Source organism: Euwallacea similis, chromosome 8 (assembly GCF_039881205.1).
Source record: "Euwallacea similis isolate ESF13 chromosome 8, ESF131.1, whole genome shotgun sequence".
In the NCBI taxonomy this organism is placed as follows: Eukaryota; Metazoa; Arthropoda; class Insecta; order Coleoptera; family Curculionidae; genus Euwallacea; species Euwallacea similis.
The window spans coordinates 3061368-3088491 of NC_089616.1; the positions used below are offsets into that span (position 1 = coordinate 3061368).

A 27124-nucleotide genomic window follows, 5' to 3' on the forward strand; every position below is an offset into this window, starting at 1 on the left:
TAAGAAGCTTACTTAAGTAATACATATTTTAAGGTCAAAATGCGATGAAAAACCAGAAGAGAAACAAATCGAAGACGACCTTAACGAACTTTTCCCCAATTATCATGTCTTAGATTTTGCCGACTTTCAAGAAAAACAGCTTGCGGACCCTAAAACCCTCAGACAACAACACGAAACTTCATCAGTTTCTCAAATTACAGAAAACGATCTAAAATTCGTCACAGAGTTGCATTCAAAACTTTACAGAAACTTTGCCAAGACCGAATGGCTCGCCCCAGAAATTAATAAGAATATTCAGGTTGATTACGTTAGTTTCCTGATGGAAAAGTACAAACTTGTACGGAAAATAATAGAAGGTCATACGCACTATTTTCAATACAAATTGGATTCAGAACTGTGCGCAAGTTTGTCCGTTTTATTAGAAGTTTCAATGAAGTATGGGAGTAGTGATTCGGGTGAGCAAAAAGATTTCAAAACGAATTCCAGTCTCGTGTTAGATATATGTTTTCAACTCTTTTTGTTTTTGGGTTTCAGTCACGGAGTTTTCATCACCAAGGATAATCAAGAAGCAAACTAAAAACTTTTATAAAAATCCCGATATTGAGGAAGTTAAAACGTGCTTGCCCGTGTTGGATAACTTGGCGGACAAAGTTAGGAAGCTTCTGCAGGAATGGCCTGATCAGCCTACGTTAAAATCGGTGAGTAATTGCTGGTATCCAAACTCGCTACTTCGTTTAATCTGGCGAAGTCTGATGTGTTTAGAGTTTTTATAGTGGTTATCGCAATTCGGTTCCTTTTCTGTAGATATTGACGGTCATCGAAAGAATATTAAATTTTAATATCGGAAGTCCCATTTCGAGGTACCTAACAGGTCTGGACATTCTACTCAGTAAATGTCATGAATGGGAACAAGTTGCGCACAGTGGCGTCAGCCTCATAAATGAAATTCCGGAGCTAGTGGGAAAGATCATTGAGTGGAGAAAAATGGAGCTGAATCGATGGAAAGAACTGCTTAATACCACCTATGCGGAGTAAGTCAAACTTAAACATTTTTAAATAAAAATGTCACAAGTCACAACATTGCAACGTTCTTTTGTTAAACTACCGCGAAAGTTCCTAATGCTATTCTGTGACCGCCATTACGTACAGCAAAAAAGGCAATATTGCCAGGCTATGATAAAAACAATAAGTACCTAATGTAAAATCTAAGAACTATTTTCAAATGCATTTAACTTCAACATAAGTTTCTTTTTTTATTTTTTAGCCTAACTAAACCATTAAATAATTGGTGGTTAAAAATTTACAACATCCTAAAACAATTTACCTCTGAACCTCAAATCTCTGAAGGTGACTTAGTTGACACCCTTCAAAAGTTCATCACAAAATCCCCGCTGGTAGAATTCCAAGGTCGTCTGGAATTGCTTATGGACTTTCATTGCCATGCAGTTATGTTACCTAAGACACCACAAACTGAATCGCTCGTTAATATACTGTGGAATATTTACAATTACTTCAATCAATTCTCCTCCATTATCGGCAATAAAGTTAAGGATTTACGTTCTCCCATTGAAAGAAAGTTAAAGGATTACGTGAAAATCGCCAGATGGAAGGATGTTAATTATTGGACTGTGAAGGATACTGTCGAAAAGACTCACAAAGCATTGCATAAATTTGTTAGAGAATACCGGGTGCGTGATTAATTATTGATATATTAATGCTTAAGTAACAATTGAAATTAATTCTTAGACACTTCTGCTACAACCAGTAACGTCGCATTTAAGCGGTCAGGCATCAGATAATGTAATGGAAAGTGTGGGAATTTGGGATCGGCCACAAAGACAAAATCCGAAAGCCCACCATTATACACTCGATGCCGACACGTATATAGTAAAGACATCGGTCAGGGACTCACCGTATATGTCAAGGGCCCGCAAACTTTGTAAGGAAACAATTATGGGGACCGACTATCCCAATTTGGTGAAGTCATTAGACGCGTTTGCAACTGACATCATTGAGACTAGCTCTCACTTAAATAAACTTGAAGTAAGTTTTCATTTCTGGACTAAAATGTAAACCATAAATGGTGTAGAGTTTTTAGAAAAGCATTCCGTTTCAAAAAATACGGCAAAAAATCGATGTGAACGCCTTTATCAAAAATTTCCATTAAAAGTATTGAATTTGGACCACTCTCTATGTGCATTGAATAAATTTCAGAAAATTGTTACTTTAATTTTGCCTTTAGGTAAATACGACTCTTCCCAAGGAAAAGCAAAAATCCCAAGCCAAAAACATTCTCAACCAGAAACACAGGGCCTTGGTCGACCTGTTCCAAGCCCTATCGAAAAGTGGGGTCTCCTTTAGAACGGGAATTATGGATCGTAGATTAAAGAACCCCGCTGAAGACTTTAAAATGGAACCTATAAATTTGACTGCTAGTTTCGGCTCTTTCGGGCCTCATCGCATTGACGACAAAATTCTAATCATCTGGGACTCATGTGAATTGTACTACTATCGATCATTGTTGAGGTATGATGTTCTGGAAACAGCCCTCATGACCCCTTCCCAAGATTTTGGGATGCAAAACGTTGAGAGATGTAGAGGTTTTGCTGCGCATTTACTGGTAAGGGTTTAATATAATTCGAGTGTATTCAATATGAGGATGTCTTAGCTTTAGTAATAGTAATTCAGGTCAGTGAATATATTGAGCTTTTATGTATTTGTTTCAGTGCATTTGCCAAGATCAGAAGAGAAACTTAATCAAAGCCACAAGACTTCACTATAAGCTGCGCGGCAAAGCTAAAGTAATGCGCGAAACCTGTGAAAACGAATCTTTCGTTTCCGCCAAAGCTCTATTGAATATTAAAAAAGTTCTAAATTCAACTTCAATTGTCATAAATCAAGTGGAAATTATTCTGAATTCTTGCCCTGACGACGAAGCTTTGGTTGACAATAATTACTTTGAAATTCCTTTGCTCGAATCGGGCAGTGATGTAATCAAGAGAAAAGAAGATGAACATTGGAAGAAAACTAAAAAGTTAATCGGTAATATAGAGTCTTTGCTTGGAAAACTACAAAATCACACTCAAAAGATTCAGTGTAAAAAGACTGGATTTATACCTTTTGCCGTTAAAGATTGCTTCTTCGAGGACTTTCAGAAATTAGCTAAATTAATTGACACTTTGCAACAGCAATTTCAACTAATAAAAGTATCGGAAAGCCTAAATTGGTTGGCCACCTCTATTAGGTCACTAATTCATGAACAGTCCCATGTTCCGATCGAATCAACTCCTCACGTTAACTATGAGAATTTATTAGATAAATTTACGAAATCCTTGCTAATAGTGATTCAAAACATCTACAAGAAATACCGAGGATTGGCACCTTCTTTGAAGCAAAGCTCTGAAACTGATTCCTTAGAGGAAACTCCTCTTCAAGACGATCATTTAAAAGTCCTTCTTAGCGGCAATTTGCAGGCGGATCTATCAATTTTTGAAGCCAGCGATGTATTAAATAACGCAGAGCTTGTTTTGGAGACTCTTTTGGGAGGATCAAATTACGCAAATGAGGAAGAGCGAAGCCTCACTGCCCAATGTTTACCGTTATTCGACCAAGTATTGCATTTGTTCGAATATTTTATTACTCAACAAGTTGCCGCCTACAGGACTACTTGCAAATTGACTTCAATTCTGCTTAATATTTTTATCGACCTTGCTTCAAAAGTAAGGATTTTTTGGGGTTGAGGCGAATCACTATACTTATGAGTTTTTAAGGGATTTTGCATTCCTCCTGAGCTGTCAGATGAATTGGATAAAGAAGGTATTAGCAAGCCTTCGGATGGTTTGGGCTTAGGTGAAGGGCAAGGGGAACGAGATGTATCGGATAAGATCGAGTCAGAAGATCAGCTAGATGATGCGCAGCCGGCTGGACAAGAGAAGAAGAATGAAGATCCGGATTGCAAAGAGGAGGATAACGGTATTGAAATGAGCGAGGATTTCGACAGTAAATTACAGGTAAGTTTCTGTATTAGCAACATAAAAAGTTGCCTTTGGTGGAAGCCCCAGAAAAATTTTAATATGGAACCTACATTGGAATTTTCTTCTATATACTTGTATCCACTTTCTGTCACTAAGTTATGTAGCCCTATCATCTATCTTCTCCTTCATCCGATTATATTCTTTATTTCATGGTGATTAGGATAAGAAATCTGCCGGTGACGACGATGAGGAGCAGAGCGGCGATTCCGATGTGGAAGAACAAGCAGGCGAAACTGAAAAAGGAGCTGACCAATTAGATCAGGAAATTTGGGGGGACGACAGAGAAGAAAAAGAAGATCAAGAAGGTATCACTTCTGCATATTTTGTATATTTCGTTTTCTTGAGAATAATATTGTTTTCGAAGAAAATGATCAAACAAAAGAAGAAGGAACCGGTGGAGAAAGAGATGGTGAAGACCAAATAGAGGCCAAAGACGACTCCACAAAGAAGCCGAAAAACGATTACCCTTCTGAAAGCCAAAAAGACGATTCTGAACAAAATAAAACAGAAATTAACGAAATAAATGAGCTAGAATTTGATGACGAACAAGTTGATCCTTATCACGGTAATCAACCTGAGCTACCGGAACCGGAACCTATGGATTTGCCTGATGATCTTCATCTAGATGAAGGCAAGTACATTATTATGCATTTACGAAAGTTCTAATGTTATTTCTTAGGTGAACAAAAAGATGGGGAGCAACCAGAAAATAATCCCTTCGATATCGATGAGATGAAAGAACAAAACATTTCTGAAGATCAACCTGAACAACCGGATATTCCAAAGGAACAGCAAAACGATGAAAAATGTTTTAGTAGTGATGACGAAGAAGTCACAATGGGTAAAGATGATGAAAAAAGTGATGGTGAAAACGATGACAAAAATGAAGAAGAAAATTCTGGACAAGACAATACTGAAGAACCGGCAATTCCTCAAGGAGAAAATGAGAAGGAAGATGCCGTGGGCGATGCTGACAAAGACGAAAGTGCTTTAGATCAAACTCGATCTAGCCAGGAAAATGTGCAAGCTATGGAAGTGAATGAGACTGACGCAGCGGACAAGGTAAAATGAGCTGTAGCACGTAAAGTGTTTGTGATTAAATGTTTTCATGTAGACCCAAGCTACGCAGTGTGAGAACCTGAAATCAGAGCAAGCCATTGAGGAAACCATGGAAGAGGATAAACCAGACAAAGAAGGAGTTGGACAGTCGCAAATGGACGAAAATGTATCCGGGCATTCTGTCCAGGCAAACGTGTCCCAAGATCTGCAAAGTTCCAGCGAAAAGCAGGAGAATGAGAAGAAGAGAAAAGAGCGACCCGGAGAATCTGATTTAAAGCGTAGTCTAGGTAAGAGAATTTTCAGATAGGTTTTAGGGATACTACAGACATTCTGTAATAGATAATCTTTAATTTTAGGGGATGTAAATCAGCCAGTGGAGAAAAAATTGAAAGCTTTGGAGGCCAAGGAAAGCACGTTTTCTGAGCAACAACAAGACCCTGAGAAGCAAAAAGCTGACATGTATCAGCATATTGAAGAGGCCACTGAAGAATCAGCCACTCAGGTAAACCTATGAAATTATTATACTCATTTTGCTAATACGTGCTATAGATCTTGGACGTCGCCACTAAGGAGCAGGCAGAAGAACAAATGAAGGAGATTACTCATGAAGAAAACGTTAAAAACGATGAGAAAACTAAGGAAGACGAAGAAATGTCTTCAAATGCACCTGCAGAGGAAGAAGAAAAAATGGATATAGATGATTTTGATACTCAAAATCAGAAATCAGTTAAACAAGACGGTAACAAGGATAAATCTAAACACTCAAAACAACATTCAGAAGGTACTAACGGAATTCATCTTCAAAATATAGTTTGAAAATTTTGATTTTAGGTGAAATAATCCAGGAAATTCAAGATGTTGAAATCGAAGGTGATATAATACAAACCTCAACAGTCTCTCGTCCCGCCGATTCTCAATACTACACCCAATTTCACCTTCTCCAAAACAACGCAGTCTCAAAGTTAAATCAAGAGGAAATAATTGCTATTCGAAATCAAGTGGAGCAAGAATTATTTTCTTGGAAATCGCGCCCTACATCCGCAGAAGCGCAGCAAACATGGCAGAAAATTTCCTCTGTTACCTCAAATTTGGCTCAAGAATTATCAGAACAGCTACGCCTTATACTGGAACCCACCCAAGCCAGCCATTTGAAAGGAGATTTCCGTACTGGCAGGAGGATAAATATGCGTAAAATTATCCCGTATATTGCGTCCCAGTTCAGGAAAGATAAAATATGGCTTCGGCGCACCAAACCTTCGAAACGGGAATATCAAATAGTCCTGGCTATTGATGATTCTTCTAGTATGGCAGATAATCATTCGAAGGAGTTGGCATTTGAAAGTGTTGCTTTGATATCCAAGGCCCTGTCCTTACTCGAAAGCGGGCAATTAGCTGTTGTGAGCTTCGGAGAAAACACTGAAATACTCCATAAATTGAGCGATCCCTTCACTGATATAAGTGGGATGCAGCTGTTGCAGAGCTTCCAGTTTGGACAGCAAAAGACTGGTATTGGGAAACTCATGGATTTTGTTACGGAAATGTTTGAGGAAAATAATGTGAAAGTATCTATTCCTAATGCCAAATTGTTGCTAATTGTGAGCGACGGTCGAGGAGTGTTTTCGGAGGGAGAAAGTTATGTCTGTCAAGCAGTGAGACGCGCCAAGCTCTCCAATATCTTTACAGTGTTTGTCATTATAGACAGTCCAGAAAATAAGAGTTCCATATTAGATATACGAAGTACTACCTTCTCTAAAGATGGAAAATTATTAGGTTTCTGTAATTACATGGATGAATTTCCATTTCCTTTCTATATTATTTTGAGGGATATTAATTCGCTGCCAGGTGTGTTAAGCGACGCTTTGATGCAGTGGTTCGAAATGGTTACGTCTCAGCAGTAATTTTTTTTATGATTATATCGTTTAATGACTGTTATTTATATTTAAGATGTACAAGGAGTTGTTCTCTCATATTTGAAGATTTTCGGGTATTTGTTCTTAGTTGTTTTTATGAATAAAGATGTCTTTTCTTGAAGTACGAGATGTTCTTTATTTATATAGGGTATTGCCCTTGTTAAATAACATATCTTCTCGACTAAAAACGTTTAAAAAAATCAACACTCAATGCTGCTGCGGCGTGAACTAATCTTGTTGTTTTACCCACGTACGTATATCGTTTAGAGCCGCTAGAACAGTGTCGTAATAACTTTAACAAGAGGATAATATCCATGGAAACGGCAAACAACGTATGGGGAGGTTCCTTTTTTTTAAATTGTGTTCCGGGTAAAGTTGCTAGTACATTGACTCAGCAGGCCTCAACATAGTCAAATATTATAATATTATGATAAATCAACAGATAGTATTGAGTATTGACATCATTTGGTTTTAAACAAAACTATTCCGTAATTTTCATTTCGCCATTATCTATGTCGTTCCCCCGTAAATCTAGAAAATCGATCTTCGAGTACGGTGTTCTGTTTATTTGCATGTCATGCTCGCCACACAAAAATTTCCAGAAATAATCGATATCTTCGTTGTTTATATCCATTTGTTGGCAAGGGTTGAAAACTAGTACAGAACCGTCCATGGCATATACGAGGAGTGCTATTCGGCCTTATCGATTGCTTTTTAAACACGGATTTTAAAGATATTTGTAACTACTCACGTGATATGACATTAACGTACAATAAGCAAATTTACAAGAAAGATGGAGTTTAAAAATTTCACACATAAGTCAAAAGATGCCAATGACTTCCTTTCACCGTACCAGGAAATTTCGTCGAGGAAGACAAGCGCTGAAATTATTAATGAAGCACGGTTGGCAATAAAAGGTAAGAGATGACTAGTATCAAGATAGTTTAATATATAATATATAGAAATAAGTTAGTATTAATCTTCTAATGGAATAGATCGGAAAATCAGTTTGAAGTTTTCGTGTTAAGGTTAAATTAAAAAATTCACAAGGAATATTAGTCTGTGCATTTACGGAAAATAATACATTTCATAAACTTGCTTAAATACAACGGCTTTTGTTTTACAGAACATTACAAAGAGGACATTTAATAACTCCATTATTGATCTGTTTGCTGTTCTGAAAATTTTCTGAAGGTTTTATGTAATAACACGCACGTGCTTTCTTCGTGTTTTCAGGCAAATTTACTTAATGCTACTTTTCAGAATCACAAAATGTAGACACAAATTTCGCTTCGTCCGCAATTAAACCGCTTCAAACCCAACGACCCTTTACTCCACGAGATAAGGAACGACACCTCTTCGGAAACAAGAAGCCCAAAGCTGACAGACCACCCAGCTCCTTCAGGTAATAACCAGCGAAACCTTTGACCACTTAACATTGACTCCAATGAATGAAGGGCTCAACAAATCGTTCAAAAATAAACATCGATATTAATTAGGTATCCGATACTGTAACTCGAACAAAAGAGCTTTGGCGTGTGACACGTTGGCGTTTAGAATACTGATGCGTATCCTCTTAACCCACTTTTTGAAAACATTCAATGCTACAGCAATCCATCAATATGTCACGTTAAATATAACAAATTAAGTGTCCATTATCAAATTGAGTATGAAATGCTCGATCGATTGGTCGATCTGCTTCCAGGGAACGCAAATGCCAAGTTTTAAAATTGATGAGACAAAATTGCGTCTACATCTTAATGTTTTTGAAGATCTAAACTGAATTATTAAAACCATTTCCGAAAGCTAAACACACTGCGTGTACCTATTTTCAGATAATTAGATAAAAGTTTCTAGACACAGACAAATGGAGGCACGTGGGAGGAATTATGTATATTTTAAATTCAGGAAATGCTTTGTCGTTTGAAAACTCGAGCTGTACGTACGGAAACAGACAATTCCTTATATTGATTTACCGTTTATTTTTAGCTAGCTAGCTTTCTTAATGATGAGTTGCAATGCAAACTAATGATGCACTACCAAGTACTATACCATCAACGTTTTTTTTGCCAATAGATCAAAGTACCTGTTAGAAATCTCGTCGCTCGAAGATAATTTCAACAGAACTAACCCATGATTTTTTTTCTCTTAGCTTGAGGTACTTGCAATATGAACAGGATCCACCAATCACTCCTCCTGACAGCAGACATTATGCCTCTTCCACCCATTACATCTCAAAACAACCGTCAACCCCCCGAATCGATGAACTTAAGAAAGTCTCCAAATCTCCCTCTTTAACCGAACTGAATGGCAATATCTTCAAAATTGGAATTAAAGAACCATGTAAAATTAGGCTTCCATCATTGGAAAATCGGCCCGTGCAGAAAAGAAAGATTTTTACCAATGCGACTTCTCTGGATAATTGTATGCATAAAATGCATTTGTTGATTAAATTGTTAGAGAAATAAAATTTTAGTGCCCGAGGAAACAGAGTTGAAGTCTGAGAAAACAAATGTCGAGTCTAGAAACGCATTTAGCTCACCTCAAGAAAGAACCACTTTCGACAACAATTCAAACGTAAGCATTTCCCCATTTGGGCGCTCATCGGCAAAACAATTAAATCTGTCCGAATGTCTGCTTCTGGGACCCCAAAACTTGACAAAAATATTCGATAACAGACACATAATCGAACATTCCGAAACCCTCTTTACCAGCACAGGTTACCTCACTAATCAACATTTTCTGCACGAACGAGACCACTTAAATCAAAGGATTTTAGTTGATGGTAAACAATCAAGAACCATCGATGATATTTTACGAGATCTAAACAAAACCGATTCTCAAAACTACAACGATGATATCGTGAGGAATCTGCTAGAAGAGTTGTATGGGTTTATGGATAAGGAGGGAATGTTCAATTCTAAAGTTAGTTCCAAGTTGAAAATTGTGATATTGAAGACTTTGTATCGGTTCGTGGAGTCCAAGAATGAGGACATTTTGATTAGTATTGCGCAAATTATTTTGGCCGTAAGTTATCAGATTTAGATCTGAATTGATTTGATTGAGGAATGTGTTGTGTTTCAGGTTAAAGTAACCGGAAACAATTTGAGTGGGGTGTGCAAATTGATTTTTAAAATATCGAAAAACGATGAGAATGATAATTTGTTCATGAGAAAAAATTTGCTGGGTAAGTATATAGTCCGTTCTTCCATGGAAGAAAATGAATTATCATTCAGGGAATAATTCTCCTTTCTCGCTCGAACTTTAATTCCCGACATTACCTATCTTGTTGTCCGTTCAATCTTTCCCATTTAACGAAATTTATATCTTTAAAAGCAAAGAAACTTACCCATGCAACGATGTAAATCACCAACAAAGGTCACTCTGTATATCATCTCACTAAAACTACACTTTAGAATTATTCTTGGATGCTCTCGGTCGATCCAGCCCTGTCGATGACGCTGAGGCCTGTGTTTATGCATACGGCGCCCTAAAATTTTTAACCATGAACACAAAGATTCTTCATAAGGTACTGGACCTAGGAATTTTACCATTGATGGTGTTGCATATCAAGCTCATTAATAGTACTGTAAGGAAACACTCTTAATTAATCAAGTCACCATTTAATTCATTAATACCACAGAAAACAGAGAAAACTACCCTACCGAAACAGATCAACCACGTCCTCTTTCAACTTACAGGGACTTTGAGGAATATTGTCTCAGAAGAGCATATTTACGACAGTTTTGTATTTTGTGGCACTGTGCTACAGCTTTGCCAGGCATTAGATTTGTTCTCTAGTGACGGTGATATTGTCGCAAATATATCACGAACTTTGAGCACCATTTCGACAAACGAGATGTGCTGTGATGGTCTTGTTGAAGTCGAAAGTATCTACAGGACATTTATAAAATTGTTCGATATCCATGAGGAGAATGAGGAGATTGTGGTCCGTCTCACTTACACTCTAGGAAACATCGTGGCTAAAATTGATAATAGTCGGGTTAAAGTAAATGTATTAATAAGAAAAAATACGAAACATTAGATTTTACGTCACGTTTCAGTTCTTTCAAGAAGAGAATTCCATTGGCAGTCTTTTAAACCTATGGAAATCGTATTTGGAGAGAACTCTTCAATTTTGCTCTTTGAAGGTTGATAGCAATAACATTCGTAATAATAGTTCTAGTGAGGATGTTATGATTAAGGTAAAACATTCTATTAAATAATGAGTTTTCCTTCGAATGGATGGAATTGCAGGTGATTCGAGTGATAGCTAACATTGTGATAAATCCGGAGATTGGCAAGGCAATAAACGAACAATATGGGAATAAACTTATAGACGAGTTCCTCAAAGTACTAATCAGCAATCCCTTCAAGAAAAATCAGGAACTGGTGTTATCTATTTTGAGCACATTAAATAATCTTTCGTATTATTATTCAAGCGATTTGGAGTTGGATGTCTTCCACGTGAAACAAATTAATATAGCAGAAGGTATGTCAGAATTCAAAGCATTTGCTTAGACATATTAAGGTAATGAAGTAACAATTTTCCAGCAATTATAGAATATTCTAAGTCTAGGAATAACGACTGTGTGGTGGAGACGATGCGTATTTTAGGAAACTTGTCGCGTTCGAAAATCACTAGGAATTACATTGCTGAAACTGAAATATTCGACACACTAGTTCGTCTGCTTGATACAGGTTTGTGTACAGTTAGAGATATATCGAATTAGAAAAACAAACATGTTTTAGCTGAGCCAACCCTATTAAAAACCACAATTGGTGTATTTGTTAATGTCATGTCTGACATCAGAGCTCGAAAATTGTTTAAAACATCTGGAGGAATCAAAAAACTTGTGTCTGTACTAACCAAACATTGTGAAAGTGACTGGTTGCTGGGATGTTTGGTGTGTCAAGTACTTTGGAACTACTGCATTGACACTACTGACTTGAATGAGCTATTTAGTGATGAAGAGATTAATGAGCTATTGATTCTTTTAGCTGATTATTTAGGTTTGCAACATTAGCTATGCATTGGTACATGCCTTGTATGCATGGTACATATTTTTATTTCCAGATGAAGAAAAATTGTTTGGTATCAATGAAACCACTGGAGACATGGAAATGTTTGTGACTCAGGAGTACCTTATATGGGAAGAATTTGCTAATGTTGCGACCAATTTATTGGAGAAAATTGAGTATTTTTTGGACACTTTTGATCAGATTCAAATTAATGCTGAAAAAGAACCAGCATCTCATACTAAGAACTCTAACGCAAATATTAACTTTTCAGCTTGGTAGAGTATAGGTGATTATAGTGATATACTGTTTCTTATTATGGAATGTATATTTAAATATTATATACCAGACTCAGACATAAGTATTTAAGTGACTGTTTTATTTTTTTTTAAAGAGATGTTGATTCATTAAAATTAGATGTAGAATGTACTTGTTTTTGTAGCTGATACTCAATAAAGTATTTGAAAGATTTATTAGGTAATTTCAATGTGCTCTTTAAGCACAATCTGACTCTAAAATATATTTCAGAATAAGATTTATTCATTTGTATTCATAAGACATTAACAAGAAAAACAGTAAAAAGGAAAACTTCATATATTTTACCTTATTATAAATTAACATAAAGCATGTGTCTGAGAAAGATACTTCCGTAAGTTAAAATTCTATACAATCCACTTACCTAAGTCCTATGCAAGAAAAGGCCCACGACGCCGCATATGCATCAGCTGTGAATTAGAAAGCCGATATAATTCATGCCAACGAAACAAATAAACGATTGTAGAGGGAAATCAATCTATCATAAGCAAAGATTTGGATTTAGGATATAGATTTGAATAGACACTTTATGAACAAGAAAGTACTAATCAAAAGCTATGTGAAACATTTTCGTATATTATCCTTCTTAATCCAAAGCCTGAATTTAATAGTAGTACATCTCTCCAAACATACCAATCACACATTATAACACATTTATTGAAGAGCTAAAAAATAGGATTCTATCACTAAGTGGAAACAGTAGTTGCAGTCGATTTTAATGGCAAACAAGCGAAATGGGGTTTATCTGTAGACGATTATAGAGGGGAAGGTAAGAAAAAAGTGCACAGTTAGAAGCGTAACGTCATTAAATACAGGATCACCTCCATTTCTTAGGCAGGATATAAGATCCTTCGTAGACATAACTTTTACCTCCTATAACCTGAAAAAACACACAAAATGATAGCCAGTTTTGAAGGGAAAAAGCATCTTTCAATAATTTTGGAAAAGGAATGCAAAAGAGATATAGGTCTGTAGTGTGATTGCTCTTGGAGGGATTGCTTTTTTTGTCCATAAATTACTGAAAATACGGCGTTTTGTATAATCTTATAGCGTCTACTATAGTTTACATCCACAAGTCACGTAATTAATAAACCCAAGGACCAAAAATGAAATATAGAACTCCCTCTATTCTTCTTTTAAACAATAAAAATAATCTGAATCTAAGAGGAAATATTTTGTTTTATAATCAGTTAACCTACAACCTTTTCCTACAGTATACGTTTCCCATAATAAAAAGAACAAATAGTAAAAATTAGCCATGAGTTGTGTCGTCTTCGACGAAGTCTCGCGCGACGTCTCTGGTGACGCATTCAACGTGGCTCACTTTATTCCTAAATTTTACTCCATAATACTTATGCGCATGCTCGAGCAATTCGGGTCGGAAAGTTGTCGTGATGAACTGTGCATCTTTCGACAGCTCGTGGATCATGTTGGCGACAGCCTTCCTGTGCTGAGCGTCCAAAGCTTGATCGATTTCATCGAACAAGTAGAACGGAGCAGGGTCGCATTTTTGGATAGCGAAAATGATGGCCAACGCTACCAGAGACTTTTGTCCTCCCGATAGTTGGTTCATTTCTTTCATTTCGACGTCAGCGTCGGTGAAGGAGATTCGTACTCCGATTCCTGAATTGAGAAAGAAATTCGTTCAAATCGTTTGCTTTAAACTCCTCTAAAATGCAATGAATTACTCACTTACCCTGGAATATGTCTGCATTCGTATCTTCGGGAGTAATATCCCGACCTTCGTCACTATCAGCAGTTCTCAAAACCAGTTTAGCCTTTCCCGCAGGCACTAGCTTCTTGAACACTTCTGTGAAATAGCGGGAAACTTGTTTAAATGTAAACTGAATAGCTTCCACTTTGCGATGTTCAAGGACTTCGATAAGGTCTGTGATTCGTGTTCCCCTGTAGGTTCACCATAAGAAAAAGTTTTTTTATTAAGTAAAACCCACCCTCTTTCCAGTTCCTCCATTCTCTTTTGAAGTTTCTCTTTTTGGTCTGAAAAACTCATAAATTGATCAAGGGCTTTTTTGTTGACATGACTGAATTTCTTTAATTGCGAATTTGTTCTTTCTAGTTCTTTGAAGAGCTGGAAGGAAGACAAAATTAATTTTTTTTCCTAATTCAGTCGTTGTGCGTGTTTCGTTTAATGATTTTTACAATTTTCCAATTATTAATTTTTAAAGATCGTGTTTTTACGACGCTTACCGCCTTCGAAGACATTTTAACGTATTGCTTGTATAAATCCTGAGGCGGCAAAGCTCCCAATTGATTTATTTTCTCCACACTATCTTGAATCTTGGCTTCCAATAAATTCTGCTTCGAAGCGAACTTTTCCAAGTGTTTGGCATCTTCATCTATCCTGTCTTGGCAATCTTTTTCCTTTCTTTTCCAGGTTTCTAATTCGCTTTGCTCATGTTTTAACTGAAAATAATCAAAAACATTATAAGAAGGAGACACTCGGAATATCGAATTAAAATTTACCTTCTTGCTCATATCTTTAATTTTGGTTTCAATGGAGCTTAGCTCTTTATTTACTTTCTCAATTTTGTGATCAATTTCTTCCAGTTCGCTTTTGCAATTCTGCAATTGCCTCTTTCGATCCTCTAACGAAATTTCCTATAAAGGCATTGAAGTATTTAAACAATAAAAAATGGAAGAGCGCCTTTCTCTATACCTGCAAGGCGTGCAACACCTCATCCCTCCTCCTAATCAAATTATTTGTCAGCAAATTTTCCAGTTTGTTCTTCTCTGCCTCTAGTTTCATTCTCGTGCTAAAAGCCTCCTTATTCTCTTTCTGTAGTCGTTGAATGTCGTCGTTTAGCATGTCAACTTGCTGCTGATCTGCTACCGACAAAGAGGACAACAGTTCCTGATGCAGTTCCGATTCCAAGTTTTCCTTCGTCGTTTGCATGGCCTCGAGACTGGATTTGCATTGGGATAGAGAACGTTCCTTCGGTACCCGGAATTTTTCGATATTAGAGAGTTCTTCTTTCATTAATCGTAATTCGACTGAAAACAGAATGCATTTACAAAATTAGAACATAAAAATGTCCCAGCTTCTCACCTTTAACCTTATCATAAATAACCTTGGCTTTACTATTCTTGGTCTCAATTTTTTGCATATCAGCCACAATGTTATTAATGGACGATTCGGTTTTATGCAACTCGGTCCGTAAAGATTTCAGTTCCTGTTCGCATTGTTCGATTTGCGACATTGTCTCTGTGCGATTTTTTTGCATTTCCAGACGAGACCGCGAAGTGTTAAAATACCCTCCTGTTAGAGAACCTTTCGAAGAAACTTGGTCGCCTAGCAAAAAGAGTTTGTGCCTTATAAATTGCATTTTTCACAGCAGTGGCAAATCATTTACCTTCCAAAGTTACGCAGTCCAGACCTGTGCTTCGGGCCAATTTGGTAGCTGCATCTAGATGTCTGCATATTAGGGTTTTCCCGAATAGGTAGCGCATAGCTTTGTCGTATTTTTGGTTGTATAGTAATTTTGAAACCATAGGAATTGCGTCCTACAAGAATTAAAATGTGTTAAAATATCGAAATCTAAGAAAATTATGGTAGCACTATTGTCTAGTAATTTAATCAAAGGTTTGGAATGGAAAATAAAAAATAGAAAACAGAATTAAACAGGTTTAAAAAATTTTTTTACAGCTTATAATATTTTTATCTTCCAATACAAACCCACTACATTCTTACGGAATCATTGGGGTACTCTTGCTCCCTCACATTCAACCGATTTAGAGGCATGAAAGTGACTTCTCCGGGCAATTTCTGTTTATTCATCTCCTTTAAAATCAATGTTCCGATTTTATCGTTCTCAATAACGTGATGAAACAACCTATTTCCCGCTGTTACTTCCACGGCAATGTAAATGCTTTTCTCACATTCAAAATTTTCAATTACCGGACCGTAATATCCTTTAATAATATCTGCCTCATGTCCACCACGAGCTGCATAATGAAATTAATTTGTGTAATATGATTTCGTTGCAAAACTACAGGAAATACTAACAAATAAACGTATCCAATACTTTTCTGACACTGTCTCTTCCGTTTAAAATAGGTTTCCCTACCATAGAACGCAATTGCTGATCTGCTTTAGCTAGGTCGTCTTTCAGAGATGATAAGTTGGACTGAACGTTGTTTTCCTTGCGCCATAGCTCACTGAAAAATAGAAAGATAACTGCAAAAAAATCTCATTAGTTTCTACAAAGCTTACTTCCTCGTTGCTTGAAATTGATCCTTATTTTTCTTCAATTCATAACATTGTTTGTTGTATTCATCAATATAATTCTTCTGCCTCTCAAGTTCCTGCGATTGTTCCTCAATTTTCTTCTGCAATTCCACAGTCTTTTGGGCGTCTCTCTTTAAGTCTGCTTCCAATTTCTCCTTATGATCTTTTTTGTCTTTTATTTGCTTAATTAGAGACTTTAATTCGCTCTGAATCCATCTGAAGGCAAATTTGCAAAGATGTGAATCGCGAATACTTCCTAAATATTCGCTAATGTTACTGGTGAATATTTCAAAAACGCTGAATGTTTGGGCGAACTTTTTGCGAAAGTTCGCAATTATACAACGATAGTTTCGCTACTTTGCACAGATACAAGTAAGTCACGCTCAAAAGTTTACGCTATTCAAAAAAAAGGTTTACATTTAAGACGGTTTCAAATCCTGTATTACAGTGTTGATTTTATTTTTAAAAACCACTTCTCCACCTATGAAATACTACATAAGGGAGCAAAGTACTTGGGCAATTGGAGCGCCTAAGATTCAGCCGCGTCACTAAAAAATGCAAGTTTCTTTCTTTGTTATGTTTTTGTGGCTGTCGATGAGAGTGTACCGTGGACACCAAACAAAAAAATAAAATGTCAAAAACACGAGTTCCGCTTGGAGTTACTTCACAATAAATTAACAGATTCTAATAAAGAACAAGAATGTGAGTACTATTGGGAGAGTTATTTAGGACTCGAAATATTTTCAAAAATTCCCGAAAAGTTCCGAAATATTCACGACATTTCAATGATTTGGAAATATTACATCATTAGAAATTTGTATTCAAGATTTTACAAGTTTGAACCTTCAAACCAAATACCTGTCACGATCCTCTTTCGACTTAAAGTGGCTACCTCGGCCTTGTTTGGCGTAAAGTTCCTTTCTTTTTTGCTCCTTTAAGGCTAATTCACGAGTACACTCTTCTTCACGAGCTTTCTTTTCCTCATAAAGAGGTTTAATTTTCTCCAATTCAGCTTCTTTTTCTTTAATAGTTTGCGTTAAACGAGCAAGTTCGTTTTCTGCTCGTTCCTTCGATTTGTTGTCTCCTGTAAGTTTAAAGTTGATACCATCCAACTACTCAAATAGTGCAAGATACCATTTGAAGTATATTAGGTGAAAACAGATATAACAGAAGAGTAACCAATTTTTTCTTCAAAAGAAATCGTGTATGTACATATTTTCATAGTAAATATCTTTAGATATTTGGCAGAAAATGGCAGACTCGTGGTATATCAAGTAAAAAAAATATATTTTAGATGTAGAAATCTAGGTTAAAAATGTTTGATTTCTCTGTCACTGTAAAAATTTTTTGAAGCGAATTCACTGCGTGAAGCGAATTTAAAGAATTTAATATGTAGACATTGGTTCAAATGCTAATATCAATCCTCTTTTTTACTTAAACTTATCTTAACTTTTTGTTTTATCTATTTATGAGAAACATTTTAGTTCAAATGATAGTTTAAACTACATTTAGTAGTGACTACATAGTAATGAAAATCTTTGTTTACACTTAATTCCTTGAAATATCAAAAATTCTACTGACAAAGTTACTTACCTTGCAGTTCCTCTGATAAATCCTTGATGTTAAAATCCAGTTTAGTTTTTTCTTTTATCAAATGCTGGTGGTCGTTACTCAAAATATCTCTTTCTTCTTTCAAGGAAGCCAAATCCTTTTTCATCTCTTTAATCTTTTTAGCAAGAGTCTTGATATTGTCTTGTGATACTTTTAAATCGGTGGCCAATTTCTTTTGTTCCGAACCGGACTCATCTCTCTGCTTTTCTAGCTAAAACCACCCAAAAAAACAAATATTTAATTCAATCTTAAAACTGACTTCAAATCAATCTTACATCGTTAAGTTTCTTCTTGTTCTCATTCAGCTCAACTTCGTGAATAATATACTCAAGCGCTCGCCTTATTTTATCATAGTGTTGGTACTGTTTGAGCTCTTCTTTTTCCTCCTCTAAGGTTGATAATCTTTCCTCGATAGTAGCCAAAAACTCCCGGATTTTTTCAATTTTTCCCTCAGTCTCTTTAAAGAGTACAATAGATTCTGCTTTGCGCTCATCAAACACTCTAGTACCCGCGACTTCTCTTAACAGTTTCAAACGATGTGTATCTGGGGCAGTTGCCATTTGTAAAATCTGTAAATTGCTCTCAGTAAAAGAGTCAAATTAATTGACTTAACATCTACCTTTCCCTGTTTTACAATATAATAAGGATTTGAACTGGAAAACCCAGCTGATTCAAGAAGATTCATAACTTCACTTCTTGGAACCACTTTCTTATTTAAGAAATATTGATCTTTTTTTGCACCAATCACACGTCGTAAATAAATTTCTTCATGTTCAATCTATAATAGGTATATAGTATTAAAAATATAACAATCAAGAATGAAGTAAAGAAATTCAAAATTAATGAGAATTGGTTCATTATGGTTACTTACTGGAACACGAGCATCTGAGTTGTCAAAAATTATCTCTACATATGCATTAACAATTCTGGGACCTGTACCCTCATGGAGCAAAGATTGTCTTTGCTCGGGTTTTAAATGCGAATATTCATCACTTAACACAAACTGAATGGCTAAAAATTATAATATAAACATTTAGTTAGAGGATATATGAATATTCTCAAAATCAATAAAAATCATAGTAATGTCATTATCAATAAATAGAATTGTATGTTATTCAATTGAACACTATTAAAACAGCATTTTTTGTGTGTCGGTGAATATCATAAATCAACAACAGATTCTTGTATTAAAATGTGTAATTAATGAATTAAGCAATAGTAGCTTTATCTGTCATTTTCATTGTTACATTATATTTTGTACCTCAATATATATAACGAAAAAAAGCTTGAAATATTTTTGCTTTTATTTCACAGCTTCTTCAGTTTTTCACATATTACATTTAGAGAAGTTGTGAAATCAAGCTCAATCACACATCAAATAAATGAGGCATTATTAAAAATGGTAATAGGTAATTTTGTATAATGAAAACTCATCAAAATTGAGCTTCAATGAAACTTACCATAGAAAAAATTGCTTTTTCCAGAACCATTCCTTCCAACGACTACATTGTGACGTTTATCGAAAGGCTCTACTACTGTTTGGTCTCTGTAGCTTTTGAAGCCTTGGATGATGACCTCAAATGTAAAACAATCATACATTACGGTGAGTTTAAATTTTACTTATTACTGACGAAATGATGCTGAACAAATATTTTTTATATGTCTTGGAAGTATTAATCACAAAAATAGCTACAAAACCTCCTATTAATTTAGATAGATACATACCTAAATAGCTTCATTTATTTAAAAAAATATGACACCTTAATCTATATTAGTCTACACTCAGAAGGGCATTTAAAATTAAAATAAACAGTTGTTACACAAAATGAGATTTTGTCAGGTCTGTAATATAATCTTGAACCTTAGTCTTACCTGTTTTATATACATTTCTGCAAACTAATCACAGTACTTTGACTTGTAGAAAAAGGAAATATTCTTATCTTCTACTTTCTTTTTATATTACTTGACTCATTGAGTTCTTGGATCAAAAAATGAGTTAAGTTTTACCGCTTTGATTTGAAGAAATAGACCTTCATATACATTAAAAGTTAAACGTTTATCAATAAATTTGGATTTAGGATTTTGGGCTTAAAAAACAAGAGGTATTAATTACTGGTCGGGCAATTAACATTTAGATACATAAATGCCATATTATACCATATATGGTAAGATTATTAGTACAAACATTAACATACAAACTTCGAAAATACGTATTTTCACTGGACAAAATTTTTAAAAAAACCAAAAACCAAAATCATAACATAAACAGAAAAAATGGCGGTGCACGCCAAAGTGACAACAATGACTGATAATTCAAAACATCTGCTTGCGCAAACTGCGAACAAATAGAACTAAGAAACGACAGATAAATCTGAAACTGACTTTGACACATCTATCATAATCAAAAAAGCAAACACACAGTGTTTCAAAAAATTAGGGATATTAATTTTCTAAATTTATGTGTAGAGTTGAAACATAAATAATCATCAACAAGACGCCGGCATTTGAAAACAAAAAAATATGTACTTTTTGTAGAGTATTATTTCAACACGCGTTTGTGTCAGCATTTCCAGAAACGAATATGATCCTCACTGTAACTTTGTTAACATCTTGTGTTAAATTATTGTTGATACCTTCATAGTAAGTAATCAATTACATTTATAGGTAGCAAGTTCCTGAATTGGTTATTCAGACATGTGTATATTGAATCTTCAAATTGTATATCAAACTTCCGCTTGGGACATGGAAATACTTTTTTAGAGTCTAAACAAATTTAAAAAAAACTTGAAATGAAATAAATAAAATTCATAATAATGTGCCAATTTTTCCAACAATTCAGTAGGTCAACTGATTTTGAAGTACACAGAAATTGGCTAGCCCTAACACATTCCCTGCCAGTTGATAAATGGTATTATGAGGAAACGTCTGAATGGACTTTAGATTATCCTCCATTTTTTGGGTGGTTTGAATACTTAATGTCTTTTGTGGCAGCATATTTTGACAAAAATATGCTAAAGGTTCACAACACTGGATACTCCTCTGAGATGACTGTACTTTTCCAAAGATTGTCTGTGATTGTTTCAGATTTTGTATATTTTTATGGAGTTCACAAGTAAGTCTAAAGTTTACCACTGAAATGAGAGTACTATTCTTTTTGCACTTACAGAGTTTGTGAGGGTTTACCTAAAGGCTGGAAAAAGGAGGTTGTTTTACCAATATTGTTAGTTACAAATTGTGGTTTAATGATGGTGGACCATATTCATTTTCAATATAATGGCATTATGTATGGGATTATGCTGCTTTCTATAGCAGCAATGTGGAAGGTGTGCAGGTGATTCTCTGAATTAAAATATAACTTAAATTCTCCCTGCAGGAGAATTATAAATGGGCTGCATTTTGGTTTAGCTTCTTATTAAATATGAAACATATTTACATATATCTTGCTCCTGCCTATTTTATATACTTATTAAAGCATTACTGCTTTAGTAAATCAAGTCAGGCAAAAACCCTTGTATCAAAGATACAACTGAATCATCTTCTGGGATTGGGTGCAATTGTAATTGGGGTTTTTGCTGTTAGTTTTGTTCCATTTGTTTATCACATTCCTCAAGTAAGTTGCAAAAATATAATTTATGTCTTGGTCTTAGCTTTGGCATTAAAAAATGAATATTTTAGGTTCTTTCTAGATTATTTCCATTTAAAAGAGGTTTATGTCATGCTTATTGGGCTCCAAATGTTTGGGCCATTTACAACACTTTTGATAAAGGTCTTTCTTTGATTTGTAAGTATAAAACAATAAAAAGACATAGAGTAGTACAAATTCAAATTGAAAACACATATACTTGTTTTGTCCTATGTCTCATGTAACATATTATAATCCATTTTTTCCTGTATACATAAATAAGGTATTATATGTTCGATGTCAATTCTTAATTATCAATGAATTTGTACCACCCTTAATAGGTATAGGTATTCTTTATAGGCAATTATTCTATTACAGTGCCTAAATTTGGCATACAACTTTCACAAAATAATTCAACTCTATCAATAACGAGAGGATTAGTACAAGAATTTACACATTCAGTCCTGCCAACGATACGTCCATCTACCACAATGGCCTTAACAGTGCTTTTTATTGTGCCTTTGATGGGGAAGTTATTTGTATTGAAGAAAGACCCTTTAAATTTTTTGCGTTGTCTTGTGTTGTCAGGACTGACTTCCTTTTTGTTTGGGTGGCATGTGCATGAAAAAGCTATATTAATGATCATCATTCCATTGTGGTAAGAAGAGTTTTGTTATTGTTGCACAGTTACTTTTAATAATTTTTTTAGCATACTTTCTGTATTAAATCAGAGGGATGCTAAAATCTTCCTCATGCTGGCAACTATCGGACATTATTCCCTATTCCCCCTTTTATTCCCAGTATCTTTAATTTTTGTTAAAATTCTACTCCTTATTTTATACACATCTTATGCGTTTTATGTAGAGTACAAAATCCACTTAGCAAGTGCTTGTAGATACTCATTACCACTACTCAATATTGCAGAATCCCTATACTTATTGGGATTAACACTTGTCTTTTTCTATGAGAATGTGATTCACAAGTTATCAGGGTTGGACAGTAAACTACCCTTTTTGCCATTAATGTTAACTTCATTTTATTGCTCTCTAGGGGTGGTTTATTGTTGGGCAAGGTATTACTTTCAACTCTTACATGATGGTTGAACTGGGTTAAATCTACTCATTTTATGACTGATAATGCATGCGGTGAAAAAACTTTTTGTTTGTAGAAAAATAAATATGTTGATCCAAATGCTGTTTTTATTTATCACTGTACTGTAAGTATGTAATTATTTATTATTAGAGAACCATATTTTGTTGCCTTATATCTGTGCTTCAAATATTTAACCAACTACTCAAAGCAGGTTGTATAATTCTTCGAAACCTTTAAGGGAACAAAAACTGATAATATATGGGATGTAATTATGAGTATTTGTTGCACCGAGCATACAATATTATTTAGTTTTCAAGTCTATAATTCTTATTATCATTTCTCACCAAAAATATCAAATTCAAAAGCATAGAATTAATGATAATAATATCGGTAGCATTTCGACAGTGATAAGTTCTATTATCTGCGACTTGTCAACCCATAACCACATTTTCTGTTTGATTATTTGTAAATAAATAGTCATAGATGGACCACATTCTGCAAGGTTTAAAAAAGTTTTATCATTCCAATAATTATTATTATACGTTAAATATTTAATTTATGATGGTTACGTAATTACTAATTACATGATATTAGTATAATAATTAGTCGGATTTGCTTAATTCAATTATCAATTTCTTTAACCCATTGAAACAAGGATGGCGGCTATGAGCAGCCTAGTGATTCTAGTTTATGTAGCCACAGTTTCTCTTTTTGGAATTTTCCTACATTATGCCTTGCTTATTAGTGATGTATTATATACATTTATCCCTATAGAGAAGAATGAGATATTTGACTACATTGTAGGTTCGTATTATGTAATTTACTCTGATTACTTAGAACAAAATATCAACCTACCAAAAAACTTTAAATTTAATACTTATGCCTCTGAAACAAATTTTACTAACTTTAGGTACACATAAAATATATTCTATCCCACTCAAATGATAACAGATCTTTATGTGATCCATGAAATATGTAAAATAATTATGTTTACAGTTGGTGGAGGATCGGCAGGTTCTATTATAGCAAATCGACTAGCCAAAAACTCAAAAGACACAGTTTTAGTTTTGGAAGCTGGAAAAGATCTCTCAGACTTGCTACATATCCCCTCAGTAGGGCTATTGCTGCAAAAAACTGCATACGACTGGTCTTACCATACTGTTCCTCAAAAACATGCCTGCAAAGGACTGAATAATAATGTAATTATTAATATGTATTGTGTGGTGTCATAGTTTCTCCTTGGTAATAACAATATAGATCAGTTTATGGCCTATGGGCAAAGTGTTGGGTGGTACCAGTATGTTGAATAACATGCTCTATACCCGGGGACATAGGGAAGACTTTGATGAGTGGTTCAGGGAGAATGAATTCTACAATTATTCAGATATTTTACAGTATTTTAAAGCTTTAGAGCAGTATAAAAATACAAAAGGTCTGGTATCTTTATTATGTTTTATATTGCCAGTAAGAAAAAATTCTTTTAGGATACAGTAATTCTCATAAACCAATGTTTATTAGTCAGTTAAGTTTTTCAACTAATTTGCCCACAGTTTTATTGGAGGCTGCCAAGCATTTGGGGTACCCTGTTATGAGTAACAATAATTTAAACTGCAAATTAGGTATTTAACAGTGAAAGTCTCTTGTTTTATCATTCTTCATGTATCTAAACACTTTCTGCAGGATTTGACAGTCCGGCGGTAAATCTATTTAATGGTAAAAGGTGGACTTCTGCAGATAATTTGAAGGAGCACCCCAGAGTCAATTTATTCATTAAAATCAATTGTTTAGTTGAAAAAGTATGCCTTTAACATTTAAGTCATTGCCGTAAGAAGCTTTTACCACTCAATTTTAGATTATTTTGAAATACGGTTTTGAAGCCAAAGGAGTCCAATACATCTTCCTGGGTAAAAAATACAGGGCGTTTGCAAAAAAAGCTGTAATACTTTCAGCGGGAGTTATAGGGTCTCCTAAAATATTAATGCTCTCAGGGATTGGACCAAAAAATCATCTAAATTCTCTGGGTATTCCTTTAGTGGCAAATCTCCCTGTAGGAAATAACTTACAAGACCATGTAACTACAGGTGGGGACTAGCTCTCTGGTACAAAAACAGGAATAATTGTGAGTTTTTTATTCAAGGGTTTGATCTAATTCTTCTTAACCATACGTTAAGTTTGGGATTAGAAAACATACTATCTCCAATCTCCATGTATGAATATTTTATTAAAGGGTCAGGCCCTTGGACCACTACAGGGTCAGTATTTAGATTTTATCGTAAATTTGGGCTTTCACGTTTTTTCAAAATATTAATTTTTTGAAATAGAATTAAAAAATCAAGTAGTTACAGTTTTAAATTGAGCGTGCTATATATAATAACTATGCAAATTTTTTGCACCTCCTCGTTCGATCAACTGCAGCTATTAATGCGACAAGATTAACTTTGCGCTCTTACTAAAAACAATAAGTTTTCTTAAATGCATTCACAGTATACGTTTTCAGGTGCGAATTGATGGCATTCTTCAATACGAAATCTAAGTCATCCAAATTAAGACCAGATCTTCAATTTATGGTAATGCCTTTGGGGCTTAGCGAGGATAATGGATATTTTTTGAGGAATCTCGTAGGTGTGGGGCTATTATTCAGTTCTCAATTTTTAAGAAAAATACTAAATATTCATGTTTTGAGTAGAAGTTCAATTTAAAGGCATTAACTTTTATTTACAACCATATTTGTAATGTTGATATTATTAACTGCATTGCAGGTTGAGAAATTTCCTATTACATATTTTTACCTCCCGACCCCATTTTCTGGTCTATTTCATTTAATTCTTAGCATTGTTCCAATAAAACTATACATTACCCATAACGCTTATGGTTTCTTCTGTTGGTTTGGTTTTGCACAATACGCAATAGACCCCCAAATTATTTACCTTTTTGTCAAGAACTTGACATTGGATTAGAATAAATGTTGATCTGTGTCAATAAATAATCTTAAATGGCCAACAAGCAAATCAAACAACATACCTATCTATCATAGAATTAATTCCAATCGTAAATTATGGTTGTAAATAAGATAATAAACAAACTACGGTGGAAAGTTTCCTTACTGCTTCAAGATTATAGTTAACTTTCTCGACAGTGATGAAACACTTTCCATCTCGATATGTAAGACACTATACTTACTTTAAAGACTTTTTACTTGCATCCAAAAAGAAAAAAAAGATTGAATTTTCATTCACATTATTGTCATTTCACATTTCTTCCGTTATAGTAAGTAACTATTCCTTACTTAATTGAGATTTCCATCAACCAATTTAGGTATTTCCGACACAATCTGGTCAAGCTATTTCGCAAAAATTAAAAAAAAAAGTCTCACCATTTTACCGGTTTTACTACATCCGAAAAGCAGAGGAACTATACGATTACAAAGCAAAGATCCATTGACCCCGCCTTTGATTGATCCTCAGTATTTGACTGAACCGGAAGATGTGGAAGTGCTTATTAGGGGAATACAGATAATCAAAGATTTAATGAAAACCCAGGATTTGCAGTTATTTGGTGCTGAACTTAATAATAATACTTTGACTGGTATTTAAAGAAAATAACACAAAATTTAATGTTTCTACGCATACATTGTAGAGTGTCAGGAATATGCATTTGATACCAAAGAATATTGGGAATGTTACGTGCGGTACTTGAGTACCACGGCGTTTCATCCAGTGGGAACGTGCAAAATGGGCAAACGGGACGATCCAACAACCGTTGTTGATTACAATTTTCAGGTAATTGGTTATTCATACCCAGAAATTTTACTAATTTTATGAATAAAAAAACTCTAGTCTAAATATCCTCATATGTTGAACCAATATCTTAGTAAATAAATGTTTCAAGTTTAAAATAATAAGAAAACTAGAAAAATCTAAATATAATCCAAACGACTTTACTTCGTGCCAATTTTTTGTTTTTCGTATTTATAGTTTTTCCCTGTATAGACATATTTTTTTTAGATAAAAGCCCTTAACAAGTTATATGTGGTAGACGGCTCCGTGCTACCGTCTCTGCCCAGTGGAAACGTCAATGGTCCTATTTTAATGTTGGCTGAAATGGCAGCTGATTACGTCAGAAAAAACAGTTATTTAAGCTCGAAAGTGTGTGCTATTAGTGAAATTTTTGTGCCAAAACATATCTGTTAATTTTAATTTTGTTTTTAATTTCTCTA

General features: G+C 34.7%; 6 protein-coding genes across 7 annotated transcripts in view; 4 read left to right on the plus strand and 2 right to left on the minus strand.

Moving 5' to 3' along the window:
* The window catches only part of LOC136410208 (midasin), a 53777-nt gene extending 46653 nt beyond the window's left edge, over positions 1–7124 (plus strand). Inside the window, exons 27-41 of the mRNA XM_066392253.1 lie at positions 34–455; positions 535–698; positions 805–1031; positions 1265–1688; positions 1747–2043; positions 2243–2620; positions 2727–3719; positions 3771–4010; positions 4195–4339; positions 4399–4665; positions 4714–5096; positions 5149–5380; positions 5450–5595; positions 5643–5874; positions 5925–7124. Of these exons, the coding sequence (XP_066248350.1) occupies positions 34–455; positions 535–698; positions 805–1031; positions 1265–1688; positions 1747–2043; positions 2243–2620; positions 2727–3719; positions 3771–4010; positions 4195–4339; positions 4399–4665; positions 4714–5096; positions 5149–5380; positions 5450–5595; positions 5643–5874; positions 5925–6991 (5617 nt within the window). The 3' untranslated portion in view covers positions 6992–7124. The remainder of the gene's footprint in view (positions 1–33; positions 456–534; positions 699–804; positions 1032–1264; positions 1689–1746; positions 2044–2242; positions 2621–2726; positions 3720–3770; positions 4011–4194; positions 4340–4398; positions 4666–4713; positions 5097–5148; positions 5381–5449; positions 5596–5642; positions 5875–5924) is intronic.
* The window catches only part of LOC136410204 (uncharacterized), a 49090-nt gene extending 38592 nt beyond the window's left edge, over positions 1–10498 (minus strand). Inside the window, exon 1 of the mRNA XM_066392246.1 lies at positions 10387–10498. The gene's annotated coding sequence lies outside the window, so the exon portion shown is untranslated. The remainder of the gene's footprint in view (positions 1–10386) is intronic.
* On the plus strand, positions 7710–12495 carry LOC136410198 (armadillo repeat-containing protein 2). 2 transcript variants are annotated; one of them, XM_066392231.1, is made up of 13 exons: positions 7710–7920; positions 8267–8408; positions 9156–9427; positions 9480–9722; positions 9783–10030; positions 10088–10190; positions 10420–10592; positions 10647–11012; positions 11068–11208; positions 11261–11495; positions 11558–11704; positions 11756–12016; positions 12081–12495. In XM_066392231.1, exons 1-13 carry the CDS (start codon positions 7797–7799, stop codon positions 12302–12304), a joined length of 2679 nt encoding a protein of 892 aa, XP_066248328.1. In that variant the 5' UTR covers positions 7710–7796; the 3' UTR covers positions 12305–12495. The 2 variants fall into 2 exon arrangements, with proteins under 2 accessions (XP_066248328.1, XP_066248327.1); XM_066392230.1 differs by having other exon boundaries at positions 9480–10030.
* SMC3 (structural maintenance of chromosomes 3) lies at positions 12079–20421 on the minus strand. Its single transcript, XM_066392229.1, has 18 exons — positions 20067–20421; positions 19655–19769; positions 19066–19205; positions 18814–18972; positions 18470–18763; positions 18177–18405; positions 17442–17667; positions 16569–16799; positions 16362–16513; positions 16047–16300; positions 15709–15859; positions 15405–15647; positions 15015–15349; positions 14822–14956; positions 14546–14761; positions 14290–14426; positions 14034–14242; positions 12079–13960 (listed from the first exon to the last, which is right to left on the minus strand). The coding sequence occupies exons 1-18, from the start codon at positions 20079–20081 to the stop codon at positions 13590–13592; spliced, it is 3612 nt and encodes a 1203-aa protein (XP_066248326.1). The 5' UTR covers positions 20082–20421; the 3' UTR covers positions 12079–13589.
* A 207-nt stretch (positions 20422–20628) lies between these two features.
* xit (ALG6/ALG8 family glucosyltransferase xit) lies at positions 20629–22973 on the plus strand. The gene is made up of 7 exons (XM_066392609.1): positions 20629–20834; positions 21034–21306; positions 21361–21517; positions 21568–21804; positions 21870–21975; positions 22195–22474; positions 22526–22973. Exons 1-7 carry the CDS (start codon positions 20776–20778, stop codon positions 22917–22919), a joined length of 1506 nt encoding a protein of 501 aa, XP_066248706.1. The 5' UTR covers positions 20629–20775; the 3' UTR covers positions 22920–22973.
* Positions 22974–23529: 556 nt separating this feature from the next.
* Positions 23530–27116, plus strand: LOC136410283 (glucose dehydrogenase [FAD, quinone]-like). The gene is made up of 11 exons (XM_066392360.1): positions 23530–23712; positions 23905–24107; positions 24166–24340; positions 24393–24527; positions 24589–24704; positions 24761–24989; positions 25046–25160; positions 25406–25530; positions 26224–26493; positions 26545–26687; positions 26913–27116. The coding sequence occupies exons 1-11, from the start codon at positions 23565–23567 to the stop codon at positions 27096–27098; spliced, it is 1845 nt and encodes a 614-aa protein (XP_066248457.1). The 5' UTR covers positions 23530–23564; the 3' UTR covers positions 27099–27116.
* Positions 27117–27124: the final 8 nt, after the last annotated feature.